General features: G+C 39.4%; 1 protein-coding gene across 1 annotated transcript; it reads left to right on the forward strand.

Annotated features, from left to right (window-relative positions):
* Positions 1–11,237: 11,237 nt before the first annotated feature.
* On the forward strand, positions 11,238–23,757 carry sec14l1 (SEC14-like lipid binding 1). Its single transcript, XM_083896416.1, has 16 exons — positions 11,238–11,365; positions 11,589–11,687; positions 14,828–14,977; positions 15,199–15,330; positions 15,519–15,647; positions 15,739–15,958; positions 17,605–17,714; positions 17,947–18,136; positions 18,569–18,657; positions 18,868–18,938; positions 19,028–19,199; positions 21,029–21,163; positions 21,786–21,920; positions 22,108–22,362; positions 22,467–22,645; positions 23,390–23,757. Exons 2-16 carry the CDS (start codon positions 11,625–11,627, stop codon positions 23,490–23,492), a joined length of 2,133 nt encoding a protein of 710 aa, XP_083752542.1. The 5' UTR covers positions 11,238–11,365; positions 11,589–11,624; the 3' UTR covers positions 23,493–23,757.
* Positions 23,758–24,763: the final 1,006 nt, after the last annotated feature.

The raw sequence follows: 24,763 nt of genomic DNA on the forward strand, positions 1-24,763 counted from the left end.
AGAGTCATGGTCACGCTGTTGTTTAAGTGTAACAGTAGCTCACACAAAACACTTGACTTGATTTTTGTGAAAGTGCAAACTATTTCCTGGATGTGTTCCAATAAAGTGACTGAGAAATAATTATACTGTACAGTCATTATAGCGGTGCTAAAACGACAAATCCAACGGTGGCCCAAGACCTTTGCACTGTACTGCATTTGCAAACTGATCAAGCGACGTCAAACTGATTTGACTGGACTTAACAAATTGAATAAGTTGATCAGAATCTTGGCTGGAGGTGTGAGAGGAGAGTGTGTTCATTTCCGCGAGGAAACGCATTGCTCACCACTTGCACAGAGCTGTGCTGGTGAATGATAAGGCTCTCCTGTCTACCACAGTGAAGTCAACTGAACCAGAGGCAAAAAATATTGACTTACTCATTTTTTTTTTTTTTTTTTTTCGTTCAGATTCCTTTGAGTGAATTCACAACTGGTTTCCACTTGCAATAGACACAGGTACCTCATGCACGTGGATTTTGTTTCCATTAGAAAAAAGACAGAGAAGCCGCTTCCTCTCATTTCCAGTCTTTGGCTTGAATATATATGCAAACTTAAAGGTGCATTATGTAAATAAATCTAAAGCAACTGGTCATTAAATCCTCCAAATATGTCACAGAGACTCAGGAATAATATTCATATAACATAGTGAACTCACCAACAGTACAGACAAAATATTTGCACTAAAAAAAATATTTTGCAAACTGCAAATCATGTTTATGTTTTGAAATCATGTTTTGGCATGTGGCGCCACCTACCGCCGTCTACCAATCATTGCAGTCAGTAGAGTCTCAGCTGCCGGGCAACCACGGGTTGCCAGTTACATCAGAAAACGAAACCTAAAAGACCTCGGTATTTTGAATTTGAATGCAGTAACTGTTTTTGGCCACATCCTTACATATGGCACCTTTAAACCAGTCAAATTAGCAAGAAGACTGGGGACACACAATAGTGATTTGAGTTGAGCAGATGGCAGGCTAGAGTATAGCCACTCGAGCCATTGTGGTATAAGACGAAGGATCCGTACAGGATTGTGATCCTGTCCAGGGTTTCAGATAAAGATGCATGCAGGGGCCAGAGGTATAACTGTCTGCTTCTGTTGACAGTTAACGTCCTCCGGCCGGCATGTCAGTCTGCATGACATCCCACCCTCTAGCAATAAATGCACACATTTTACCTTTGAGCTATCACTATGTATTCCTTTAGTACGATGTACGATGTGTGCAGGTGGCAGGGTATAGGGCATAACGAGAAGTCAAGAGGCTATTCCACAGTCTTTCACTTACTCCGTCTTCCTCTGGCTCACAGTGTCAGCCGGCAGCTGTCGCTACAAACACCTATGGCTGCATCTGTCTCAGCTGTCTCACAGTCATTCTCCATTATGGAATCTACAGATGTGAGTGAGAAGCTCACTGAACATAATAAGGCACCAATCCCCTGTGTGTGAAGAGAAGGGTCCATTGTTGGTGGTGCCTTGAAGGCAGATTCTTAGTGGATGCTTGGTGATTCCCACTCCTGACATGAGAAGAAGTCTGAATGAGTGAAGGGGAGTGTAATGAGAGGACGAGATCCTCATCCTTTATTGACAGTTCCGTCTTCTCTGGTGCTCTTTTCTGAGTGGACTGTCAAGCTGGAATAGAAGTGATAGAGAAGGCTTAGGAGGAATTCAACATAGGTGAGAGGAAGTGGAAAATGACCAGAAACCCTCCTGCAAAGAAAATGAATCAGGAGGAAGTAAGAGAAGACAAACGATCAGATAGTAAGAGCAAGTATCAAAGCTGAAGGGATTGAAGCTGAGGCTGGGTTTAGAAGAGTCTGGAAAGAGTGAAGTGTGAGAGATGACGGGAAGAGGAAAGAGAAGCATGTAGCCGTTTTTTATTAGGGCTTCTCTCAGCAACTTCAAAGCCATCTTGTCATACCAAAGATATATAGTAAAGGGCCAGAACTCTCAAATGGGAATCAAAGAAAAACATGTTTTCTTGGATCAGCGTTGTTGGGACCTTGATATAAAAGTTTTTGGCAAGATCAAAGCTATCGTGCGGTTTTACAGCCACCATGCTGCATGTTCTCATTAGTTATTTAGTGAACTATGGATTGATGTGGGAGGTGTGGGGGCTGCGGAAAACAGGAAGATTGAAGACAGAATATTGTGGCTGTGTAGGTTTTGTACGTTCCTAGTAATCAACTGCAGAGGGAGATAGACTGAAATCAATTCTGTAAAAAAAAAAAGCATTAAAAGTTGTACTTTTTCCACTGAAGTTGAAAAAGTGAGGGGATAGTCGAACTGGAAAGTGACTCATCAGTCAAAAATCCCCAAGGGCAAACAAGTAAATCCTGTGATGACTTTAGGCCTCGGGATTATGTGTTCTTGGCCTATCTCTGTTTTCCTTTTTCAGGGTATTCAGTTTGCAGTTGGCTTGGCCTCTTTGTCCTCACTGAGCAATGGATTTCACTTCTGTGGAGCCTACATTGTTAGAAATGTTCCTGTAAAAAAACAGTAAAGAACTGGCAGCTGGGTTGCCATTATGTTACTGTAAAATTAACATCTTTTTTACTGTCACTGAAATGTACAGTTTTGCCCTGCAAATGAAAAAATACAGTGTAAACTGATATTTAACATTACTTTCACTGTATTTTACAATTGAATGACTATTTAGCTTGTATTATTTGTACATTTCAATAATCTCTTAAAAAAATATGATTGCACACAGTTAAAGGCACTTTTGTTAAGAAAAACATGTTACATGTCATTGACTTTAGGTTTCACAAAATCTCTGTTTGAACCTGGCCACAAGCACGGAAGGCAAACCATAATAAAATTAACCTAGTGATTTTTCAATAATGTGATTAAAATGTAAGAGAAAAAGCATCTTCTTATTGCACTTTCTTTTATTTGAATGTAAAGATGACATCTCAAAACTTCACATGCTGAACAAATTTTAAAAACAGTATTACTAACATATTACATATATTAACAGTATTACGAACAAATGCCGAATATTATGATGGTAAATTTCAAGTCATTCCGAGATACTTTTTGTTTTTTTAAAAAGAAAGTCAGCTCACTGTCAAAGTGCATCAGGGCAAATGTATAATTTCCTGAATTTCAAAAATTCCTATTGGATTAATTACCTGGGGTCATCAGAGGTCCCCAAGTAAAACTAATCTCGTGCTAACAGAGTTAATTACATAGACATAGAAAATGTTTACACAAACTATCATAAAGTTTAATTAATTCACTGACAAAATGCAGGTGTCACAACTTTGTAGAAATTAAAATTTGCTCCTTGTGTTGATTACTTTTAAAATTTAGCTAGCTGCTAACCAAACTAATTCTCGCATGTGCATATGCAGGTGCCTTATGTCTTAGTTTAGGCCTTTTCCCATGTCATGCAGTAGTTTTAGCTTGCTTCAGCTGTTGCTGTGTGGACCTTTGACTCCATCATCATCACTCCATCCTTTTTTTAATTTTACTTCATCCTTCACTTCATCATATTTGACTCCATCTTAGACCCTATCGACTTTGAATAAGACGTATTTGACTCCATCATTTTTGAAACCAATATATTTGACTCCATCGTCTCTAACTCTGTTAATAAATGACACCACCATCCTTGACTCCGTCATCTTTGACTCCATCATATTTGACCAGACGGTCTTTAACTCCATTCTCTTTGACCCCATTAGCTTTTGACTGCATCATTTCTGACCCCATCCTCTTCGATCCAAACGTCTTTGCCCAACGACGGCTCGGTCAGACGTCCCTCAAGAGTCTAATGGCCCTTTGTCAGTGCCCACATTCTATGAGGTGCATCATTAAGACGTTCGCCCATGGTGAGAGATGCTTTGCAACACTCGATGAGTAGCACAGCTCACACTTAGCAGGCCAAAGATGACGTCTGATAAATGATTCAAAGCAGCTAATCAATTCCCCCGACTTTCTGGTTGTTGCTGTGGATTAATCCATGGCTCACTCAAGGGATGTATAATGGTGCATAAAGTGTCTGCTGTCCTTGTGGGACACTTGAGATGACCTCGGAGTGGCGTTCCTTGATCACTTCACATGCGACAGCAGCAGAAACAGAGAGTATATGAGCAGATCATTTTCCGTCACTACCAATTATTTCTTTAAGAGAGAAATAATTGTTGCACCGGTTATCTCAGACTTGATATGCAGGGCATTTCAACTATTTTGAGAAAACCAATTAAAGTAGCTGCAGGAGTTACTTATCCCAATCACATGCCACACGCACAAGGAAGTCATTTCATACAGGTTGACAGTGTAATTACACAGAATTGTTTCCTGCGCGGTTAGATCTCTGTAATGGCCCGATAATTACTCTTCCTGGAACACAAAGTGACGTTAAAATGGAGAGAGAGAGCGCGCGTGCACGTATGGATTGTGTGTGTTTGCTAACAGGCAGCGCTGCCACCGCTCCGTGCTTGAATGGCATCAGGGTGAACAAATAACCAAAAGTGGCATGCTACTGTCACTTCTCGCTACAATCTCCCACTGAGATTGAGCTGGTTAAGGCTTTTCCACCTGCACTGATGGACACAGCTGTTGCCTGGCTTGTCGGAGCCGACTAATTACACATCACCACTGTTGTGTGACACACCGCGTTGCCTCTGGCGACAAGGAATGGCCAAAGTCCCAATAATTCAACACATGCCTTCATCCATGCACTTTTGTTTGTTTGTTTGTTTTGTCTCTTCAATATTATCTATGAGAAATTGGGTTAGAAACTCGATGTATATATATATGCAGAGCACCATGCTGAATCGTCTCTTACACACAGTTTTAAGCTTAAATACCTTCTCAGTGACATTGTTTACAATGCAGAAATCTATAAGGTGATGTAAAAGTGTTTTCAGGTAGCTGTTTTCTTCGTAATTAATGAGCACCACTTAAAAGTAACGGCGGTCTAGAAGAGAAAACTGCTCACTGGAATTGGAAGAAGGGCAAATCAGAACCCAACTTTGAATATAAAACACCTACAGGAAGATGTAGCACACACATGCGCCTGCATAATACGGCATGAGAAGAGTAATTGGAAAGCCCTAATAGCGTCCTCGCCTCAATATGTAGCATCAAATAACATCAAAACAAACTTAATGCAATTTTGTTAACAAGTCATGTGAATTCATTAACATTCAAAATAAAGCTTAACGAGCTGACCTTACCGAGTCCATTCGAGGTCTGCGGCATCTCATGTGTAAGTGCGCTGCAGTGAGTAAACACACCCACCAACCGACAGTGCTCAGTGGCAGAGGACTGTTGTTGTCTTCCCTGTGGGGTAAAGCCAAAACACAGTCATGCAATAATATGATAATTCAGAGACTGTATATAAAAAGTGGACATAGACTTGTAATTTGCCGGAGGGGGCTCAGCCAGAAATAAGAATATATTTAAAAGTCACCAGAGGCCGACTACAGTTGTTGCAAAAAAAAAGGAACTCCATTTGAATGCAAGCCTGTGGGAAATTTGGCTAATTTATCTCTTAATTTACAAAGAGAGGGAACGTGTTCCTGATGAGTTTGTGGCCCCGTTTACTAGTTTAAGGTCTTTTTCAATCAAAATGCACAGTACATATGAGTAGACACCTGTGTGATTGACATCAGTCATCAGTTTTAAAGGTGCATTATGTAATAAATTTAAAGCAACTGGCCATAAAATCCTCCTAATATGTCACAGAGACTCAGGAATAATGTTCATATAACAAACTGAACTCACCAACAACAACAGTACAGACAGAATATTTGCATTAAAAAAAATATTTTGCAGACTGCAAATCATGTTTATGTTTTGAAATCATGTTTTAAATCATGTGGCGCCACCTACCGCCGTCCAATCATTGCAGTCAGTAGAGTCTCAGCTGCCGAGCAACCACGGGTTGCCAGTTACGTCACAAAACGAAACCTAAAAGACCTCGGTATTTTGAATTTGAATGTAGTAACCGTTTTCGGCCACATTCTTACATAATATGGCACCTTTAAGGCTTCAAAACAACAGCTCAGAGTGACATCACTACTGGTTGCCACATGAATGAAATCAAGCTTTTGTGTTAATTGGAAAACTAAACAACTATACACAGTAAGAACTCCGCATACCACATTTTTCCAATGTTTTGTTTTGTTTCTTATTGCAGTTCTTGTGGTATGAAAAGACTGAGATTTCGCTCAAATCTTTTGAGACGATACAACAACAGCAGTAGGCAACAACAAGAAAAGTTTGAAAAACAAGACGTGATGTGTCTGGACTTCATGCTGCACTGTCTCTGGGCCTGGCGCTGTGATATTACACAGTAGATTCTGCTTTGTCTGCCAGAGCAGCTGTGAGTATTGCCGTGGTCATGACGGTCTGGCATAATACGCCTCTGTAAAAGTATTATTTGCAGTTACTGATCAAACAAACAACAACAAATCTCATCATGGGGATTAATGAGCTTGTAGGCGAGTTGTGGATGGAACTTTGACCCTTTGAGATATATTCCGCTCTCCTGGTAAAAACGGCACATTTCCAACTTGAAATCTCCATTAAACTCACAGAGGCTGAAGAATACAACCTTTTCTTTTGCATTGAGCAACAGAACCAGGGCAGAATGACTGTTATGTTGATGATCACTTCGTTAAATCTCCCGAATGGGCTCTTCTTTTCACAGCTCCCCGGTCTCTGTTCACTCCATCGTCTTCCTCATTTGAATATGAAAGGGCACAGGAAGCATATATCATGATGAGTGATTCTGAGCAGATTGTGGGAAGAGCCATTTGTCATGTCAGTGCCTCAGATCTCCAGCGTCGCAATCTATCTTGATATCAGACCAACACATTATGGATTTACTAATTAGTAATTCGGAGATAATCATTACTGCTGAAACACAGAGTTCACTGCGGCTGCCAACACTGTTGTTCATGAATGTATTTGACAGCCATCTGTCTGCACAGCACATCTATGATTAAAGCCGACACCTGCATCACACCTATTAACACAGCTCTAACAGCCTGTTGTGGCACTCCACGTGTATGTAAACAAACTAGAAAGTATAGTTTTAATCCCGTAGCGTGCGTTCTAATCCCAAATTTGACAAAAAAACAGGACTCGAATGCAGAAATGAGACAGCAGGACTCGTCTATTAACCCTTTGATGCGCCTTCAAAAAAGTTTTGTTTAACAAACATACAGAGCACTAAATGAAGCTATAAAAATTGTATGAATGATTATCTTTTAATTTTTAACAAAATATTAAATTAACTTTACATTTTTTAACTCTGAAATGGACAAGTTTTTTCATGATGCACCTTCATTTTATGGTCTAAAAAATACAATAAATGTATTGTTGTCAATATACTTCATGCAAACTGGATTGTTTTTATTTGTATAAATATATATACCTGAAATATTAGCTTAAACATTTATATGTGTGTGTGTGTGTGTGTGTGTGTGTGTGTGTGTGTTCATATTCTATTTGTTAAGTTTTTAACCTAAGTTTTTTGTCATGATGCATCAAAAATTGAGATTTCAATGGGTTTCAATGAGCACATTTTTGTGCGTAGGTGTGTTAGTGTGAGTATTTTAGTTAACGCTGTTTACGATAGAGATTTTTAACAGCATGTGTGGAAAAAAGGATAAAATATTATAGAAATGAAAAGCCAAAAACACACAAAAAAAATGTGTCTAGGTGTTATTTAAGGGTTAATAAAAACATACAGTAGGAAGCATACAGAGTCCAAAAGGTAAGGCAGTGTAAGCTGAACATCAAATCCAATACTGCAAAGGAAACAAGCATGGTTTACATAAGGATAAAACAAACAAGGACACAGAGACTATATACACTGTAGGGGTAACGAGACGGAGGTGGAAATGTGCAGGGGAAACTAATTCAGCGCAAGTGAGCACAAAGGTGGAACGCAAAGCTGGGGGAAGGACACACAAGGACAAAACCTTCAAAGTGAACAAACAAGGCAATGAAATAAATAATACATCTGAAATGCTTCGAATGTCTTAAATGCAATAACTATAAATACATTGCTCATGTTTTTCCTGTTTTATAAAGGTTTTAGATTAGTGTTCTTGCACGTGTTTTTTTTTTTCTTCATAAATGAGAAACATGGAATTTCGTAAATCCCATGTCACATCGCTGTGTTTCAAATTCTGTCCTTAGGTGTGAACTATAGCGGCTGTCACCATTTAATGTGGGGGTTTTAGTGGGGATGCTTTGATGTGTATTTCATTAGCATCTGTATGAGTGCTGTCGTGCCGTGGTTATTCCAGACTGTGACCACACTGACGCGTCTGACAGTGTGCTGAAAACAGCTTCAAGGTGATAGCAAGAGGCAGCCGTTGTGCTGCGTTCTGCGAGACGGGCGTATGCATCAGCTCCACCTGTATCTTTGATAATCGTTGATAAATGTCAACACTAAAAATAACCTCTTCTTTGTATACATGTTGCAATTAAGGCGGTATTAACTTCTTTCTGCCTTCAGCACAGTTTTCTTGACTTCAAACTGTCGACAGTGGATGGCGTGCACATTCTCTTAATTAGAACAAAATGTTTTTTTATTATTAGCTGAGCTAAAAAAATGCATGCTACTTTTTCCCTCACCAGCGTTCTTTTAAATTAGAGCGTAGTGATCCAAAAGTATGGTGCTAATACTCAGGTAGAATACAGAAAGCTTTCTTTACTGTCAAATATACTGTATTTCTGAGCAGTCGTGCAAAAGGGCGACAGTCGAAGCCTATACCAGCGAGATATTCTTATACGGAGTTACCCTGCAATTATAATTCGCCCAACCATTGTGCATAATGTTTCTGACCTTCATTCTGCATCACCTTACCTTATAGCTGGGATCCAGTCGTCTGCACCTGTACTTTATATCACAGTGTTACTTACAACACAGTGTTTCAGAGATATTCTTCTGCTGGAGAGGCACAGAATTTTAAAATGTAACAGTCTGCAGGCTGTTCTCAACAATGAAGCCCAAGAGAACGATGTTTAAGTCTGGTGTGTCAGCTTGATCCCACGTAGCCTTACAGCTCTGACTCCCATCTGCAGGAAGGAAACAGTGCTCCAACACAAAAAAAGACAAGAGATATAAAGAGAATCCTGGTAAGATTTCCACTTTTTTTTTATCAGTATAAATAGGTCAGTCATTTCATTCCATGAAATCACCTTCCACGTGTCCATTTTTTTTTTTACAATAACTGTGACAGTAAATGCAAATACACTGCACTGATGATCTTTGTCTTATCTTGCAATCATTGGAAAGGAGTGAGGACCTCATGTGGACAATTAATGAACAACAACCTCCTCTGGACAAGACTGGAAAAAAGAGTGAATCAGACAACTCATGATGTACCACGTTAATGATGTTTAACCACCGTGGCTTTACTGCCACAGCCAACCAATCTCACCTGCAATATTATAATATATAGCTGTGCAGGATGTGCATCACCTATAAACTGCCCACGCTTGCGCTTTGCAGATTGACCTTTGCGCTGTCGCACTAAGTGTGTGGTGTCTCATGTGACCTGGCAGTATATCTACAGATCAGCTGTTCATTATTGAAGGTAAAAGGTTTCCCCTTGATTTATTCAGAAACACTTTGCTACAGCCTTTGCATTAAAATACATTCTAATAAAATGAATAAATAATTGACACTTCCTTTGTAATGACAGTTTTAGCCCTTTAAGATACTACTCAACTATTTGGTCGACCACACTTTAAGTCATTGTATCTCATTGAAAAATGCATCAAGCTGTATCTGAAATATTGTGGGGTCTAATTTACAAAAATATATATTTATTGTCGTTATTTTTTATCATAAGTGAATAAAACATGCAAAGAAATTATTTTTTCCTTTACTTTTTTCTTGGTGCGTACCTTAAAGGGTTAATTGAGCAAAATTCTTCTCTGCACTGGATCTTTGGAGTTCTGCAGGGTTGACCACCGGCATGCTCAAATAAGAATAAGTGGTTGTTCCGTTGTGCTCCTGGGAACCGTCAGTGCACCAGATCTGTCAATTGACAAGTTTCAATCTCTCTCCTCAGCAGGTGGTTTCTTTGACCCCATGGCTTCGTCAGCTGTGCGAGTCCTTCTTCTCCACATCATGTTCAGACAGCTCTGTTCACTTGCCGTGGACTAAACTTCAAATCTAGACACTTCCCTGTAGAAGGTGATCATGAAAAATGCACAATAAAGTTCATGTGTTGAGAGTTCTCAGAAAGTTAAATTGGGGGTTGTTTGTGATCCGTGACAGCCTCGTACTCGCCCAAGAGTTATCGCAGTGTGCGAATTTCAAAGTAAATGTGTGAGAGAATGGTTGTTTGTCGTCTCTTTGTGTTGACCCGGTGACCTGTCCAGGTTTTACCCCAGCAGGGATTGGCACCAGCAGCCCAGTGACCCTCATGTGGAGAGTAAGCGAGTGAGTGCTTCAGCATAATAAGAGAATAATAAGAGTAGCCCATTGACCTGCCACCGCAACTTTTGTAACCTCAGTGCAAACAATACACACACTCATTAAAGTTGCAGTCTGTAGTTTCATTCTCTCATAGTTAATGTTCACTGAGTTTGCAAATGATATCTGTACAACTCAAAGGGATCTTATTTCGATGGTTTGATCCTTAACATCGCAGCTTTGTCCTGAAATCCAGCTATTTTGACGAAATATATATTAAAATAACCAACAAAACAATTAAAGCCTTACCAAGAAATTAAACCAAACGTGATGCCAAATACCAACATTGTTGAACAGTTTTACAATCAAGTGTACAATCATTACAATATATATATTTTAAAAAATTAAATAAAATAACAACAGACAACAAAAACAAAAATACACTACTACTACTACTAATAATAATAATACAAATATTAATAAGAAGACTAGACCTGTCGTAGAAGATAAAAAAAACCGAAAATAATAGGGCTTGGATCAATAATAATAATAATAATTTTTATTATAATAATAAAAACACATTTTAAATATAATCTATTCACTTCAGGATATTATAGGTTTTGTTTTGTATGTTTTCGATGTAACCTATGATCTTCCTCTGACGTAACAACGTAACAAACTTCAAACCGTTACACCAACTTCCTGTTTGTCTGTAGGGGGCGGAGCTTCGTAACAGTCTGCTGACTCCAGAGAGACACAACAAGCGAGCGGCTACTGTTGCTCTTTTCACTTTAGCGTTACCAATGAAGGTTTGCACACACACAGGTGTTCACACACAGCTGACAGTCAGTCAACATGGAGGAGAAACTGTTGCGCTGCTTCAGTGAGGTATAAACTTACCAAAGAACGGGTGTTTTTCAGCGTTTGCCGCTAAAAGTAAGCTTTTTCTTCTTCTTTTCGCTGCTCGGGCCTGTTCTCGTTCGAGTAGTTTCCCACTGTCACTTAATGTTGTTATTATGTAGCTCCAAAAATTCACGTTTGTTTCAAGGTGTCAGTCTTAATTAGAGTCATTATTACTGTGGATACACTGTGTTTCACTGCTGTCGTGTATGTGTGTGTGTGAGGTTAACTTTTTGTTTGTTTGTGTGTGTGTGTACAGTTTTCTTTGTGAAGTTGTCGTGAGAGAAGTTCAACCATGGTGCAGGAATACCAATCACCAGTTCGGGTCTACAAGCATCCATTTGAGTTAATAATGGCGGTGAGTGTCGTGCTTACATTCTCTTTTGGTCCAGATGTAATCATGTGCGTCATCTGTTACTTAACCATGTACAAAAAAAGCCTTTATTACTCTGCAGGACTTTACATAACACACATGTAGCCTGCTGCTGCTGTAGCATGTGTGGCGTTTGTACACCTTTGAATTGCATCGTTATATAAAAAATATGTTAACTTTTAATGATTTAAGAAAAATGTTATTAGCACATGTATGAGGCTGTTATTGATGTGTTTATTGTTTGGGCTAAATTAACAACTTGACAATTATAATAATGATAGTCAAATAATCTGTTCCTTAATTTGAAATTCTCAAATGTTAACATGTCCTGGTTAATTAATTCCTCCATGACAGATCAGATCTATTTTTTTTGTACATTTTGTACATCTCATAAACAAGACTAATCTAAAGCTCTATATAAATACAGACCATTACCAACTCTTCTTCTTCTTCTGATTTTATTTTGTAGTAACAGAGATAGTTAGTGGAGTAAAAGTACACAATTTATTTGCGAAATGTAGTGGAGTAAAAGTAAAAGTTGCTAGAAATATACATTTCAAAGTAAATTACAGTCTTATGCAAAATGTTCTAAAGTATTTGCGATTAAATGTTTTAACATGGTTTAGCTGTGGCGATGTACAGACAACCAGACACTTGGACAAACTTCACAGTGTCTCCCTCACACTACCAGGTCTGTCTGCCTCTTCTAACTTGATGGACTCTCACTTGTCATAAATGCTGTGTGATGAGTGACTGGACAGAGTAAAGAGTGAGAGAGAGAGAGAGAGAGGGAAAGAAAAAGCTCTCCTGGTGCAGTGCAGTGGTCTAAAAAGAGTATTCTGCACGGTATGTGTGTGTGTGTGTGTGGGATGAAAACTACTCATTCAAATTCCCCAACTCTTAAGCACCAAGCAGTGGAAATTTTCCACTTGATTCCACTGACCATTTATATCAGAAGGAGAAACGGTTTCTTCATCTTATAGTGGGAAATTCGGTTTCATTACATTTGCTCCGCTCTTGCGTAGAAATAGGAACATAACAAATAAACAGAAATCTAAAATAGTGTTAATGTATAGAGTAATACCATATATGAAGATACCAAATAAGGGTGGGAGAATAAATAAATACTACAGTATTTATTTACGAACTAACGGATAAACAAAGGCATAATAATTTTTCTTGACAGGATGATGTAAGTCCAGGAAACATAACTTGATATAACTTGCCATACCTTTTTGTTTTTCTCATGAAGAAATCGGGCTACTTGACTTATTTTCTACAATATATTCAGCCTGGAATAGCTTTTAAGGGCAACTTCTCTTCACATAACAAAATATTCCTTGATTGACATCACCCTCAGATAAGATATGGCCACAATAATTTGTCATCAGAAATGTTAATAGTCCCATTAACAACGCTGCCAATAGATTGATCAAGAAATACCATCAAATAGTAGGAGATCCCAGTTTTTCAAACATTCATCTGCTATAACAATAATACCTTGAGTGAAAAAAAATCTCAAATTATTGTTTGCTTCACTAACAACCTACAAACTAAAGCTTTACATTTATGCAAGAACAGGAACAAAATCAGGACAAAATAGGGATTTCCAGAAGAGTCACCAACTTTTACAGGCTGCTGCTCCTGCTGCTGCTGTTGTTTCTTGCTCTCCAGAGTTACATATTAATCCAAATGACTTATGCAATGCCCACAAAAAGGGCTAAAGACCGGGGTGCTGCAGTGATACTTTGCTCTGCATACAATAACTCCTTCAATGCAATGTTTAAGTTAACATTTAAGCGGGCTTCATCTCGCATGAATCCTCTCACAATTAAAATGCTCTCCCTAATTGTAATGTATATTAAAATGTGCCCGTTTTTATCCAAAAAGTAAATGGCAGAATCCAGGGAATAGTCTTTCACCTCCTTCATTTGTCTTGAAGTATGTGTAATATGGTGGAAACTGTTTCTGATGTTCAGCTTACACAAAGTCTCCTTTTCTTCCGTCTGCTCTTCTTTTATACTTTATGCACACATTATGTTTTTTATGCTTGTAGCACTAAGAGGACATGGCAGGGCAAAGATTTCAATTTGTCTGCAATCAATAAAACATATTGTTTTCTTGTGTAGTGTGCTGGTTGGACAATACAAGGCAAGGTTTCTTATTTACCAAGGAAGCCTCTCCAATTAATTTGCTTTGTGAGAAGTGTCATCTTATTGATTGTGGTGATTACACAGGATGGTGCAGATGTGTGTGAGAGGGGATATGCAAGACCAATACCTTAGTGAGAGAAAAACAATAAATTAAGTAGAAATGATGCTGTCTTGTGCCTTTTGTCTGTTTTCATAGCAAGTTACAGACGTTTAAAATTGCATGTAAGGCAACCAGGTTTATTCACTGCATACATGCAAACAGTTGCTTCTAGGCGTCTGAGAATCGTGGGGATAATTAGCAGCATGTTGAACTAATTTATTATAACTTGAATACATTAAAAAGGCAGATATTCATATTCTAAAGGTCATGTTCTTTCCCTGCATCTGGTTATCGCCAGTACATTATCAGCACAAGCTCCACTGCTGCTGGTTACACAGACAGATGACTATTTTTACATATCCTGACATGCCGTCTCAGTCAATATTGACAGGTGAAACTCCTGTGAACAGATGGTCACTTATACAGTATGCCGTGGACCATAAAACATGACGTTATCACTGGCTATAAAAGCTGCCTTAAATGCAGGCTGAAGTTTTGCACAAAACGTCAAACGTTAATATGCATTTATGTGAACTGTTAGAGCTAATAACTATTAAATGTAGCCTAATGTGACACGGAAATCGTGTGCTGTAAATCTGTTTTATGTTGATGGTGACGGACCCATTATAGTTTACTCTCATTGTAAATACTAATGACCTTATTGCAATAGAACCATTAAAAGGAGCCTTTCTGCTCAGCCAGAGAGCTGACTCATAATGAAAGAGAACAGGAGCAAAATCCCAAAGTGGGACAGAGTGAGCTGAGCCAGACGCGACGACAACACCAGGAAAACCTGCACCGCTGAATCTTTGCACAGATTTTTCACTTGCTGATCTCTTCATTATGTCGTGCATGTCTTATCTTATCCGCAGGCATATAAAAGGAGATTCCCAAAGTGCCCCTTGATCCCGGTGTTTGTGGACAGCGAGATCATCAGTGAAGACCAAAGTGAGGATGCATCCACGGTTGTAACTGAGAGACGTTGCATGATTGACATTGATGCTCCAAGACTTCTTAAAAGGGTAATTCTCCTCTGAGCTTTCACTGAGCAAAAGTGTTGAAAGATGCTAACTGATGCAATGATAAGGTTTAATTATTCCTTTGGAAAAACAAAACTATTGGAATATTTTGTGGCCATGATTCTTAAAATTGCATTACATATTTGCTACAGTCTATGGCATGATAAATGTTGCATTGTTCACATCTAACGATTCTATATTCTATTATGTTGTTTTGCTTTTAGATTGCCGGCGTAGACTACCTCTACTTCCTCCAAAAGAACACTCTGAACCACAGAGACAGGACGCTGCACATCGAGGTCCACAACGAGACATTCTCCAACAGAGTCATTGTCCGTGAAAACTGCAAATACACGGTGCGTCTCAAACTCGCATTAAAAATGGGGGATTGAGGAAATTCATGATGACATGCTCAGAATGTGAAAACACAAGGGGCAAACACATAAATCATAGTGATAGACATTTTGCCAAAGAGCTGCAATATAAAATACATATTTAATGAAGATTCAGCATCCATAACACCATTTTGTTTGTGTTTGCACAGGTTCATCCAGAGAATGAGGAATGGACATGCTTTGAACAGACAGCCAGTCTGGATATGAAGTCCTTTTTTGGCTTTGAGAGCATGGCAGAGAAGATAGCTATGAAACAGTATGCTGCAAGTATTAAAAAGGTTTGTGGCTGTTAAATAACCCATACAGACAGTGTTCTCCTGCCTCCGCACTTGTCTATATCTATAGTTTGATCTCCCTCTAATGTCGTAGGGTAAAGAAATTATTGAGTACTACCTCAAAGAGCTGGAAGAAGAAGGCATAACTTATATACCTCGTTGGATACCGCCTGTGGCCTCTGGCACAGCAGCTGCCAAACTTCTGCTGCCGCCCTCCTCTACTCCCAGAGCCATCCCAGTGAAGAGTGCCAAGGACAGGCTGCCCTGCAAAGACCCATCCTGTTCCACGGAGCTGCTGGCTGGCTCTCCTGATGGTCAGTGGTTATTTATGAGTCGCAGTTAACTATAGAATGGCAGCCAGCATCACAAGTACAGTGTACTGTCCCTCGAGTCTTTTCCATTCAGGGTGTCTGTAAGCAAAGGTTATGACACTAATGTCATGTAATGTTTAAAAAATAATGGGACTGTATGCTTGTCCCTGTTAATTAAAAGGCCAGTGGACGAGTAACAACTCTCACAACATTGGTTACACATTAGAGCAGTGCTTCCATATTAGGAAAGATGGTAATGGTGGAATGGTTATACTTGTGTTTCTATGCAAACAAATCTGGATGTTTGTGATGTTTGTGCTAAACATTCTTAAAGCACATCTGTATGCAGCGTTTTTTCTATCACACACTATTAATATGCTGCATTGCCGCCAGGAGCTATTTCAGGGGCCGGAGATCAAACGCCCACCTTTCCGGTTGGAAGACAACCCCACTCTATTCAATCGTACATCCGTGGGTTTTCCTGTCTGTCTCCTTGGGAAAGGTCTGTCTATTGATCTGCCTCTCCTCCTAATGCTGGTTGAGCCCAAGACATTTGCTTCTGAAAATTGGCGTTGACCTCTCGACTGTCCCATCAGACAGGGCTGCATTATTGTTTTACAGACTGACTGACAGTGAAATATTTCTGATATGCAACGTAAGAAGGAGGAAAATGTCCATGCTGACCGTTGCCAGGAGTCCAAACCACCAGCCGCTATTGACAACACAACACAAATTTGTTGTCAGAGTGATTAGCTCTGTGGTGTCCTAAAGCAAAATGTCAACAACTTCTTGAACAGCAGCATACTCTGTTCCCATGTGGACAGCAGATGAGATGTGATCAGAGGGAGGGCTTTCTGTGCCTGAACGATGAAGCTCATTTTTAATGCTCGCTGACCAACTAGGACAAACTTGCAACATTGGGTGCTCAACACTGCCTCGAGGATAAGCTGCTCCTCCACAAAGAACCTGAGAGAGAGCGAGAGAAAGCATGGTGTGCCGCAACAGCAGAGATAGATGTGGTGATGCATTTACTCCCACTCTGCCAGCATCTAATGTGAAGATGTATCTAAACCTGGGCTCATCTAGTGAATCCGGTTGTTCTTGAACATGCTACGTTGTCAGTTTGCGTCTTGCTATTTGGACAAACTGGTCGATGGCTGCAGATTTGTAATGCAACACTGTAGGGCTAGCATTAGGTGTGTGTTAATGATGGTTGTGGGGTGCGCAGGAGCCGATCTGCTTGCTGCTTTTATGTTGTGAACTTTCAGCTGGGAATCTTTTGTCCTCATTCAAGTACACATTGATGGGCTGGCTCTTACCAAAGCCTCAGAAAGCGACCATGTTCTCATGAGGGTGGAAGGACACGCTGTGCAGGGCTGTTGGTTAACAGAGCTCAGACAACGCACTATACATTAGAGTCTCTCCCCTGGTTTTACAAACACTGCTAAACTTGCAAAGAATATCTGCGTGAACAGCAGCAAACAGGCTTCAAGGTGGGTTTGAAGACACAGCTGTAGCGTTTCTTTTCATGGTTGGCTGGAATTGTTATTTTAAATTATGCTGAAAATACAGTGCCGTGAACAGCTCCATCGGAAGCTTGCAATATGTGCTAGCTTTACACCGTGCATGTGTTCTCTTTCTGTCTATAGACAAGTTGGATGCAGACTACATCAGACGTTACCTAGGTGATTTAACACCTCTGCAGGAGAGCTGTCTTATTCGTCTGCGCCAGTGGCTCCAGGAAACCCACAAGGGCAAGGTCACATAATACACCAACACAGTTAACCGCAACACACAGCTGTTAATGCAATTATGAAAAATTAATGTTATTTGTTGGCTTTCACTTCTGAAACCTAGCTGTGTTTAAGACAATTTGACCGTTCACTGATATACTGTAGATTAGAAATAGGAAAATAAGCATTAATGACATTGCTGTATTTACTGAACTAAAATGTTCCATTAAAGGTTTGAGTCTTGCCTCATTTGTATAGATTCCAAAGGATCAGCACGTGCTGCGCTTCCTGAGAGCCAGAGATTTCAACCTAGACAAGGCAAGGGAGATTTTGTGTCAATCGCTAACCTGGAGGAAGCAACATCAGGTGGACTTCCTGTTAGACACATGGGAGCGTCCACAGCTGCTTCAGGAATATTACACTGGCGGCTGGCACCACCACGACAGAGGTACTGGACGATCTATTTTATCTTCTCATCATCTCATTTTCACTTCATTTCACGACTTACGGTTAGTGTGTGCGTGTGTCTGCAGTTAAAGTGCCTTCTTACGAGTGAGCACACAGATAAATAGGCATATTTATTTGTCTGTGTTTCACTGGAGTTGAAATGAGTTATGAGCTATTAATTATTGACTGTGCCATCTGAGCACCATCTGCCACAGCTCCCACGTTTGATGAGCCACAGCTCAGCTGATGCACCTGGTGACTGTCAGGATGTGTGAGCACAGGAAGTGTATTTTGAACGTTTACATTCAAAATGATAAGTACCTGTTATAGTAGTAAATAACAGCTTAATATTTGTTGAATCTGTCAATGTCTGTATATTTGTGTGCAAATACACTTGTAAATGGATCCATTTCATATTGTGATGCATGTTTAGATGGACGTCCTTTCTATGTCTTGCGTCTGGGACAAATGGACACTAAGGGTCTAGTACGAGCGCTGGGGGAGGAGCTGCTCCTAAGACAGGTAATAATGTAACTTTAACTGTTCTTGAATTGATTCTGAAATCGGGAGACAATTTGGCCTCTAACTACCACTGCTGGTGCAGCGTGTTGAGTTCTTACTTAACTAATGAGTCAAAACAAGATGTGAGCTAAAAATAACCCCACACACACAGCAATTGTCACTGGACATGTTCAGTTGTATTGATGATGCAACATTATGATTGTGACCTAGGTCCTGTCCATTAATGAAGAGGGACTGAGGCGTTGTGAAGAAAACACCAGAGTATTCGGTCGACCTATTAGGTGACTTAAGCATTCATATTTATCTGGTGTCAGGTCCTTGCGTGCTTGTGTATTTTTTTGATGATTGTCTTTGTTAACATGCTGGTCAGCTGCTGGACTTGCCTGGTGGATCTCGAGGGTCTCAACATGCGTCACCTGTGGAGACCGGGCATTAAGGCTCTGCTGAGAATCATCGAGGTGGTGGAAGCAAACTACCCTGAGACTCTGGGGCGCCTCCTCATACTGAGGGCACCTAGAGTTTTTCCAGTGCTCTGGACCCTGGTGAGAATAAATGACTGCACTTTACATCACCTCATGTACAGTATGACTGTATAAAGTTCACATCGGCACACAGAATGTGTCTTCAAAACAATCTTTTTCTACAGGGAGTCTAAATATGCATGCAATCCAGTAACATTTTGAATATTCACAAATTATAAGCAAAGGAAATGAGAAAGAGGGTGAGGGAAAAAAAAATGATTTAATCAAATGAAGATGATTTTTTTACTGCAGTATACAGAAAACTTACTGATATCTGGGGGAAACTGGATCACATCCTTTGCATAATGCATGAGTGTAGCAGTGAAGGATAGGAACAGCATTCAGCAAAGAAATAAAGAAAATAGTAAGCACAGAGACAGCAGTAATGAAAGCTGTGTCAAGTTAGAGAGTAATGTAGATGCTGTAAAGCTATACTGTGTAACATTTAGATATAAACAAATGTCTCTTACGTTTTCAATCATTATCAAATGAGTTCACGCAAATTTGATGAAGCCTATCGGCTGCACACTATTTCTCAGTATATCAATGTTAATTTCTGGTGTCACATGACTGCATTCCAGTGCTGCACAGATCAAGTGATTAGTTTTATTTCAACACAGACGAAGGCAATATCAGCCTTGCACTAATAATGAGTTGGAGGCTCCCAAAAAAGGTTTCAGTAGTGAATTCTGCTCGAAAGCTTGTTGGGATAAAAGCTTCTGCTGATAGTATTGTGTGACTGACACGGTTTTCAAATGATTGATGCACAATCCAAATAATGTTGCATCGAGACAGAATTATAATAACTTTAACAACAAGAATCAACAAATATTGCACACTGCAGCTTTGAGAATAGACTGATTTGTTTGTTAGTTGTAGTGTATTAGGTTTGGAGAAGTTGGACCATCGTTTGTTACCAGAAGCCTATGTTTATTAAAATGAATCCCTGTGTCCTTACATTCAAATATCACACATTGTGCATTCATCCTGTGCTTTGGAATAAAACTGGGACTCTGTGAGTCTGCAGACTGTAAGAAGTGAACATGTACTGGAAAAGCGACATTATGACTGAAAAAACGTTGATGTGAAGATTTAGACCAATCATAGGTCTTGTCTCGTTTTTAAAGCATTTCAATAAGTATATTTCAAGTTGTCATGCATAGAAATATAGTCATTAAATTTCAAGATTATGCAGACTTGATCATATTTATACCAACACAGCCCAAAATCACAATTAACTTTGGATGTCACTGAAAGTTTATAACCATACACTAGGTCTATAAATGCACGTGTCTAACTCGTTTCATTTCAACTCCTGCTGCCAACTGCACTTTGTCCACATTTAACAGCTGAACAAATACTGTAAACTTACATTTGTAATCTAACAAACAGTTAAGATTCCAGCGCTCGAACATCAATTATAGAAATTCGAGTCTGCTGAATAATGAATGGACGTAGCACACAAATTAAAATGGTTACTTTGCTTACGGACTCTTTTCCCCAAATGGAGGCACCAGAGCGTAAATGATGATTACTTTTTTTTTTTTTTATTTACTAAGCACATAGTTGACTCAGAGTTTGCTCAAAGTGAAATTGCTCAGAAAAGATATAGTGGCTCTCATCAACTGACCTGAAACTTAAGGATTCTCATACCTGGTTAGTCTACTAAGAGCTCAGGAATGAGATGAATCTTTCATGCTTGCCCCATGGAAAATCACCTGTAAAAATAAAAGATGCAGCAATTATTATGATGTAATTCAAAAAAAGTGCAAATATGTAAGCTTAGTAAGCTTCAACATTAATGTTTTCAAATATGTTTTGCCTTTTTTTTTTTTTTTACACATTTCTAGGTCAGTCCACTGATTGATGAGAACACCCGTAAGAAGTTTCTCGTTTATGCCGGAAATGACTACCAGGGTCCTGGAGGCTTGGTGGACCTCATCGACAGAGAGATCATCCCTGACTTCTTGGGAGGAGACTGCATGGTGAGAATTATTTCTCAGTGCTTAGACATCTGTGTATTAAGTATATTCAAAACAAACAGGGTGAAGTAATGTGTATTATAGCTCTAGAATTGAAATGGAGCCTTAAAAATTCTGCTTTTTCAAATGAACATTTATGATAAGTCATAATTCAGTGTCCAAGTGTGTGTCTAATGCCACTCAGCCCTCTGTGTTACACACACATCAGGGAACTGTGCCTGGCTTTTGCATACCAGAAAGGATGTTTTTATTTTAATTTGCATAGTAAGCTCCTGCTTGAAAACACCAAATACGCACTCTAGCTTTTTTTTTTTTGTCCCTTTGGGGCACTGTAGAAACTTGGCAGTGCAGGATGGTGGCTTCTGTAAATCAAGACCCTTGCCTAAAGTTCATAATCAGGGCTTATTCTAAAGCTAAAAAACAAGTAATTATTAGGTGATGATACACTTTTATAGACATATTTATCCTCCCAAATCAATAACTAAGAAGCAGGCATATGGGCTTCTACATCTTCCTAGTAAAAAAATGACGTGCAAAATATGTAGCCTAATGTTATATATAAACAAATATTTACAAATCTTGACATTAATGGCAGTTGTCTTTCTTTTTTATTGTTTCTCCTCAGTGTGACTTCCCTGAAGGAGGCACGGTCCCCAAATCTCTGTACAGGACGGCAGAGGAGCTGGAGAGTGAGGAGAACCGCCTATTGACTGACTCTATTTATAAGAGTGCGAGTATCTTCAAGGGTGCGCCGTACGAGGTACAGTCTCATACTCATACTGGAGTATTTCTCCACAAGTCCAGCTTCTCTATGGCCTTTATTTTTTAATGTTCTGGTGCCACCTCCTGGAACAAGTCTTTATTGCAGGCTCTGAGCAAAGAAAAACATGATTAATGGCCCACTGTCTGCTGTGCTGTATTTCTAATCTCTTTACACCCTCCTGCAGATGCTGATCGAGATTAAGGAGGCCTCATCAGTCATCACGTGGGATTTTGATGTATCTAAAGGAGATGTGACTTTTAACATCTACCATTCCAAGAGGGCCCCTCAGCTTCCTAAGAAAGACACTCTAGGGGCCCATGGCATTACATCCCTAGCTGGGCCTGTCAATGCCCAGCTGATAGACAAGAACTGGGTGCTGGGCCAGGACTACAGCATGGTGGAGAAAGCCCTAATTTGCAGAGAGGGAGAGAGTGTACAGGTGTGATAGAAGATGGTTATCTCCTGCTCTGCTGCATTAAAGCTGTTTTAATTAGTCCTTTTATCAGCGTCATATTAATCAGCATCTTTCCTCTGTTCAAACAGGGATCCCACATAACACGCTGGCCAGGTTTCTACATCCTCCAGTGGCGTTTCCACAGCTCCCCAGCCTGCACTGCTTCCAGCCTGCCTCGGGTGGATGACGTGCTAGCTTCTCTACAGGTCTCCACACACAAGTGTAAGATCATGTACTACACCGAGGTGCTGGCCTCCCACGACTTCAGGTCAGTTCAATTATACCGCGGAGCTTTTTCCTCTGGTTGTGTCATGTTTTTTTCTTTGTACAATGCCGAAATGGTCTCTGACACTGGCTGTACTGCTCTCGCTTGGGTTTATCCATCCATCCATTTTATACCACTTTATCCTTGAAAATCTAATTGATGATATTTCTTTTTGCAAAGCACCAGATATGAACTTTGTATATTATATATATATATATTTTTTTTTTTGGCAGCATTTTTCTGATTGTCAAAAAGTATGGACAGATTTCGATGAATCCTCTGGGGATGTAGCTTGTCGCCCAAGAATAATAATTTGGTGTTATAAATGGATCAGGATTAAAAACTAAAACCAGGCATTTAGTCACTATTGGAATCTTAGTAGACTTGAAGCAGCTTTGCTTTCTCTCATATTATATTATTTTATGTTATGTTGTGTTGTGATGTAATTACACTGATCTGCCACAACATTATGCAATTCGTTTTAATGTTGCAGCAGATCTGTGTTTTTGATGTAGCCAAAGTCATAAAGCCATAAAAACTACAAAATTAATTATATCACTGATGGTTTAGAACAAGCTTTTTCAAAAACAAGCCATGACCACAGATGTTGTGTAACCTTAAAATCAGTTAGATGTTTTAATGTTGTGGCTAATCACCGGATTTAACCTCTTTTTTTTACAGTCAATAATTGGAAATAAATTAGTGCGATAATAAATATTTCTTGTATGCTTTTTCTGTTATTTATAGGGGATCCATGAGCAGTTTGGAGTCTTGTCATAGTGGTTTCTCACAGCTCAGTGGTGCCACTACTTCCTCTAGCCAATCACACACGAGCTCCATCTCAAGGTAGCAGACATCTGACCCCCAAGACAAATGATATCTGTCTCCACCTTATACCTTATTAGCATGTAAGAGTAACATTTGACATTTTAGCTAAACTTCAGTGATCTTTTGTGAATGATATAGCCTTACACATGCTTGTGATGACTGGAATGTTTTTATTTGTTATATTTGTGTATAGAAAAATCACATGTGCAGTGCTTAAGTGAAATTCATAATTTCCAGGTAGACACATACTCATAAAGTTGATAATACATAATACCGACTGTGCCTTTGCTGGGTGGGTAAATAAATAAATACATGTAAATCCTAATAAATATGATATTTTTATAATAGAGTCAATGGAGATAAAAATAAACATCATGCACTTTCCTGCTATTCCTGAAGTTGCTTTCATTGTCCACAAGATGTCAGGGCACTGACATGGTGACTGGAGCTGCGTTCACACCAGCAGAGAACTCAAAACATTCACTTTTACATGAACACTTTGCCTGGACCTCTGAGAAACTGAAAGCAGTTTTTATTTATCACTCACATGAATCATCTTTTTTTCCTTTCTTTCTTTTTTTTTCCTTTTTTTTTTTACTGCATCCTAACTAAGCTATGGCTGCATATAATATGCACAGATATTAGACACAGGTTATTAGACATATTCACAGCAATAGGTGAGATGTCAACAGTGAAGAGATAACATAAAACATTTGGTAATATGCAGCGCACTCTCTAGATTCCATGTAATGTTGTTTTTGGGCTTGTTAGGCATAGCCGCTGAGTTTTGAGGCAGCTAATTTGAATGCAATATTGTACAGCCCCTTGCGGTCTGCCACAGGGCCAGGGAGGCAACTGATTTACATAAAACTTTAATTTTCATAAACTTAACTGATGCTTTCAGCTAATGCTTAATTATATTTCCCTGTTTTTTTGTTTCGTTTTTTTGGCTTGCAAGGGTGTGTCTTGCAGATGTTGCTGCTTATCCCTACACAAGCTTCTGAGGAACTGATTGAATAGTAGCCAGACTTCCTGCTGGTATTGCAGGGTTAAGAGGATGTGTATCTTTGCCAGGAGCATATTTACAGAATTACTGAGCTTGGTTTAATGACCTCCCAAGACGCATATTTTCTATATACGATATACTAATGCATCTTTCTCCTCACAGGCTTCGACCTCATCTTCCTCAGCAGTTGTGTGATTTAAGCCGTAATTATTTGACTAGCCTTCCGATGCTTGAAAAGACAAGGTCATTATATAGGTTACAACAGGCCAGTGAGTAAACTGAACACT

Source organism: Microchirus variegatus (assembly GCF_963457635.1).
Source record: "Microchirus variegatus genome assembly, chromosome: 10".
Classification (NCBI taxonomy): domain Eukaryota; kingdom Metazoa; phylum Chordata; class Actinopteri; order Pleuronectiformes; family Soleidae; genus Microchirus; species Microchirus variegatus.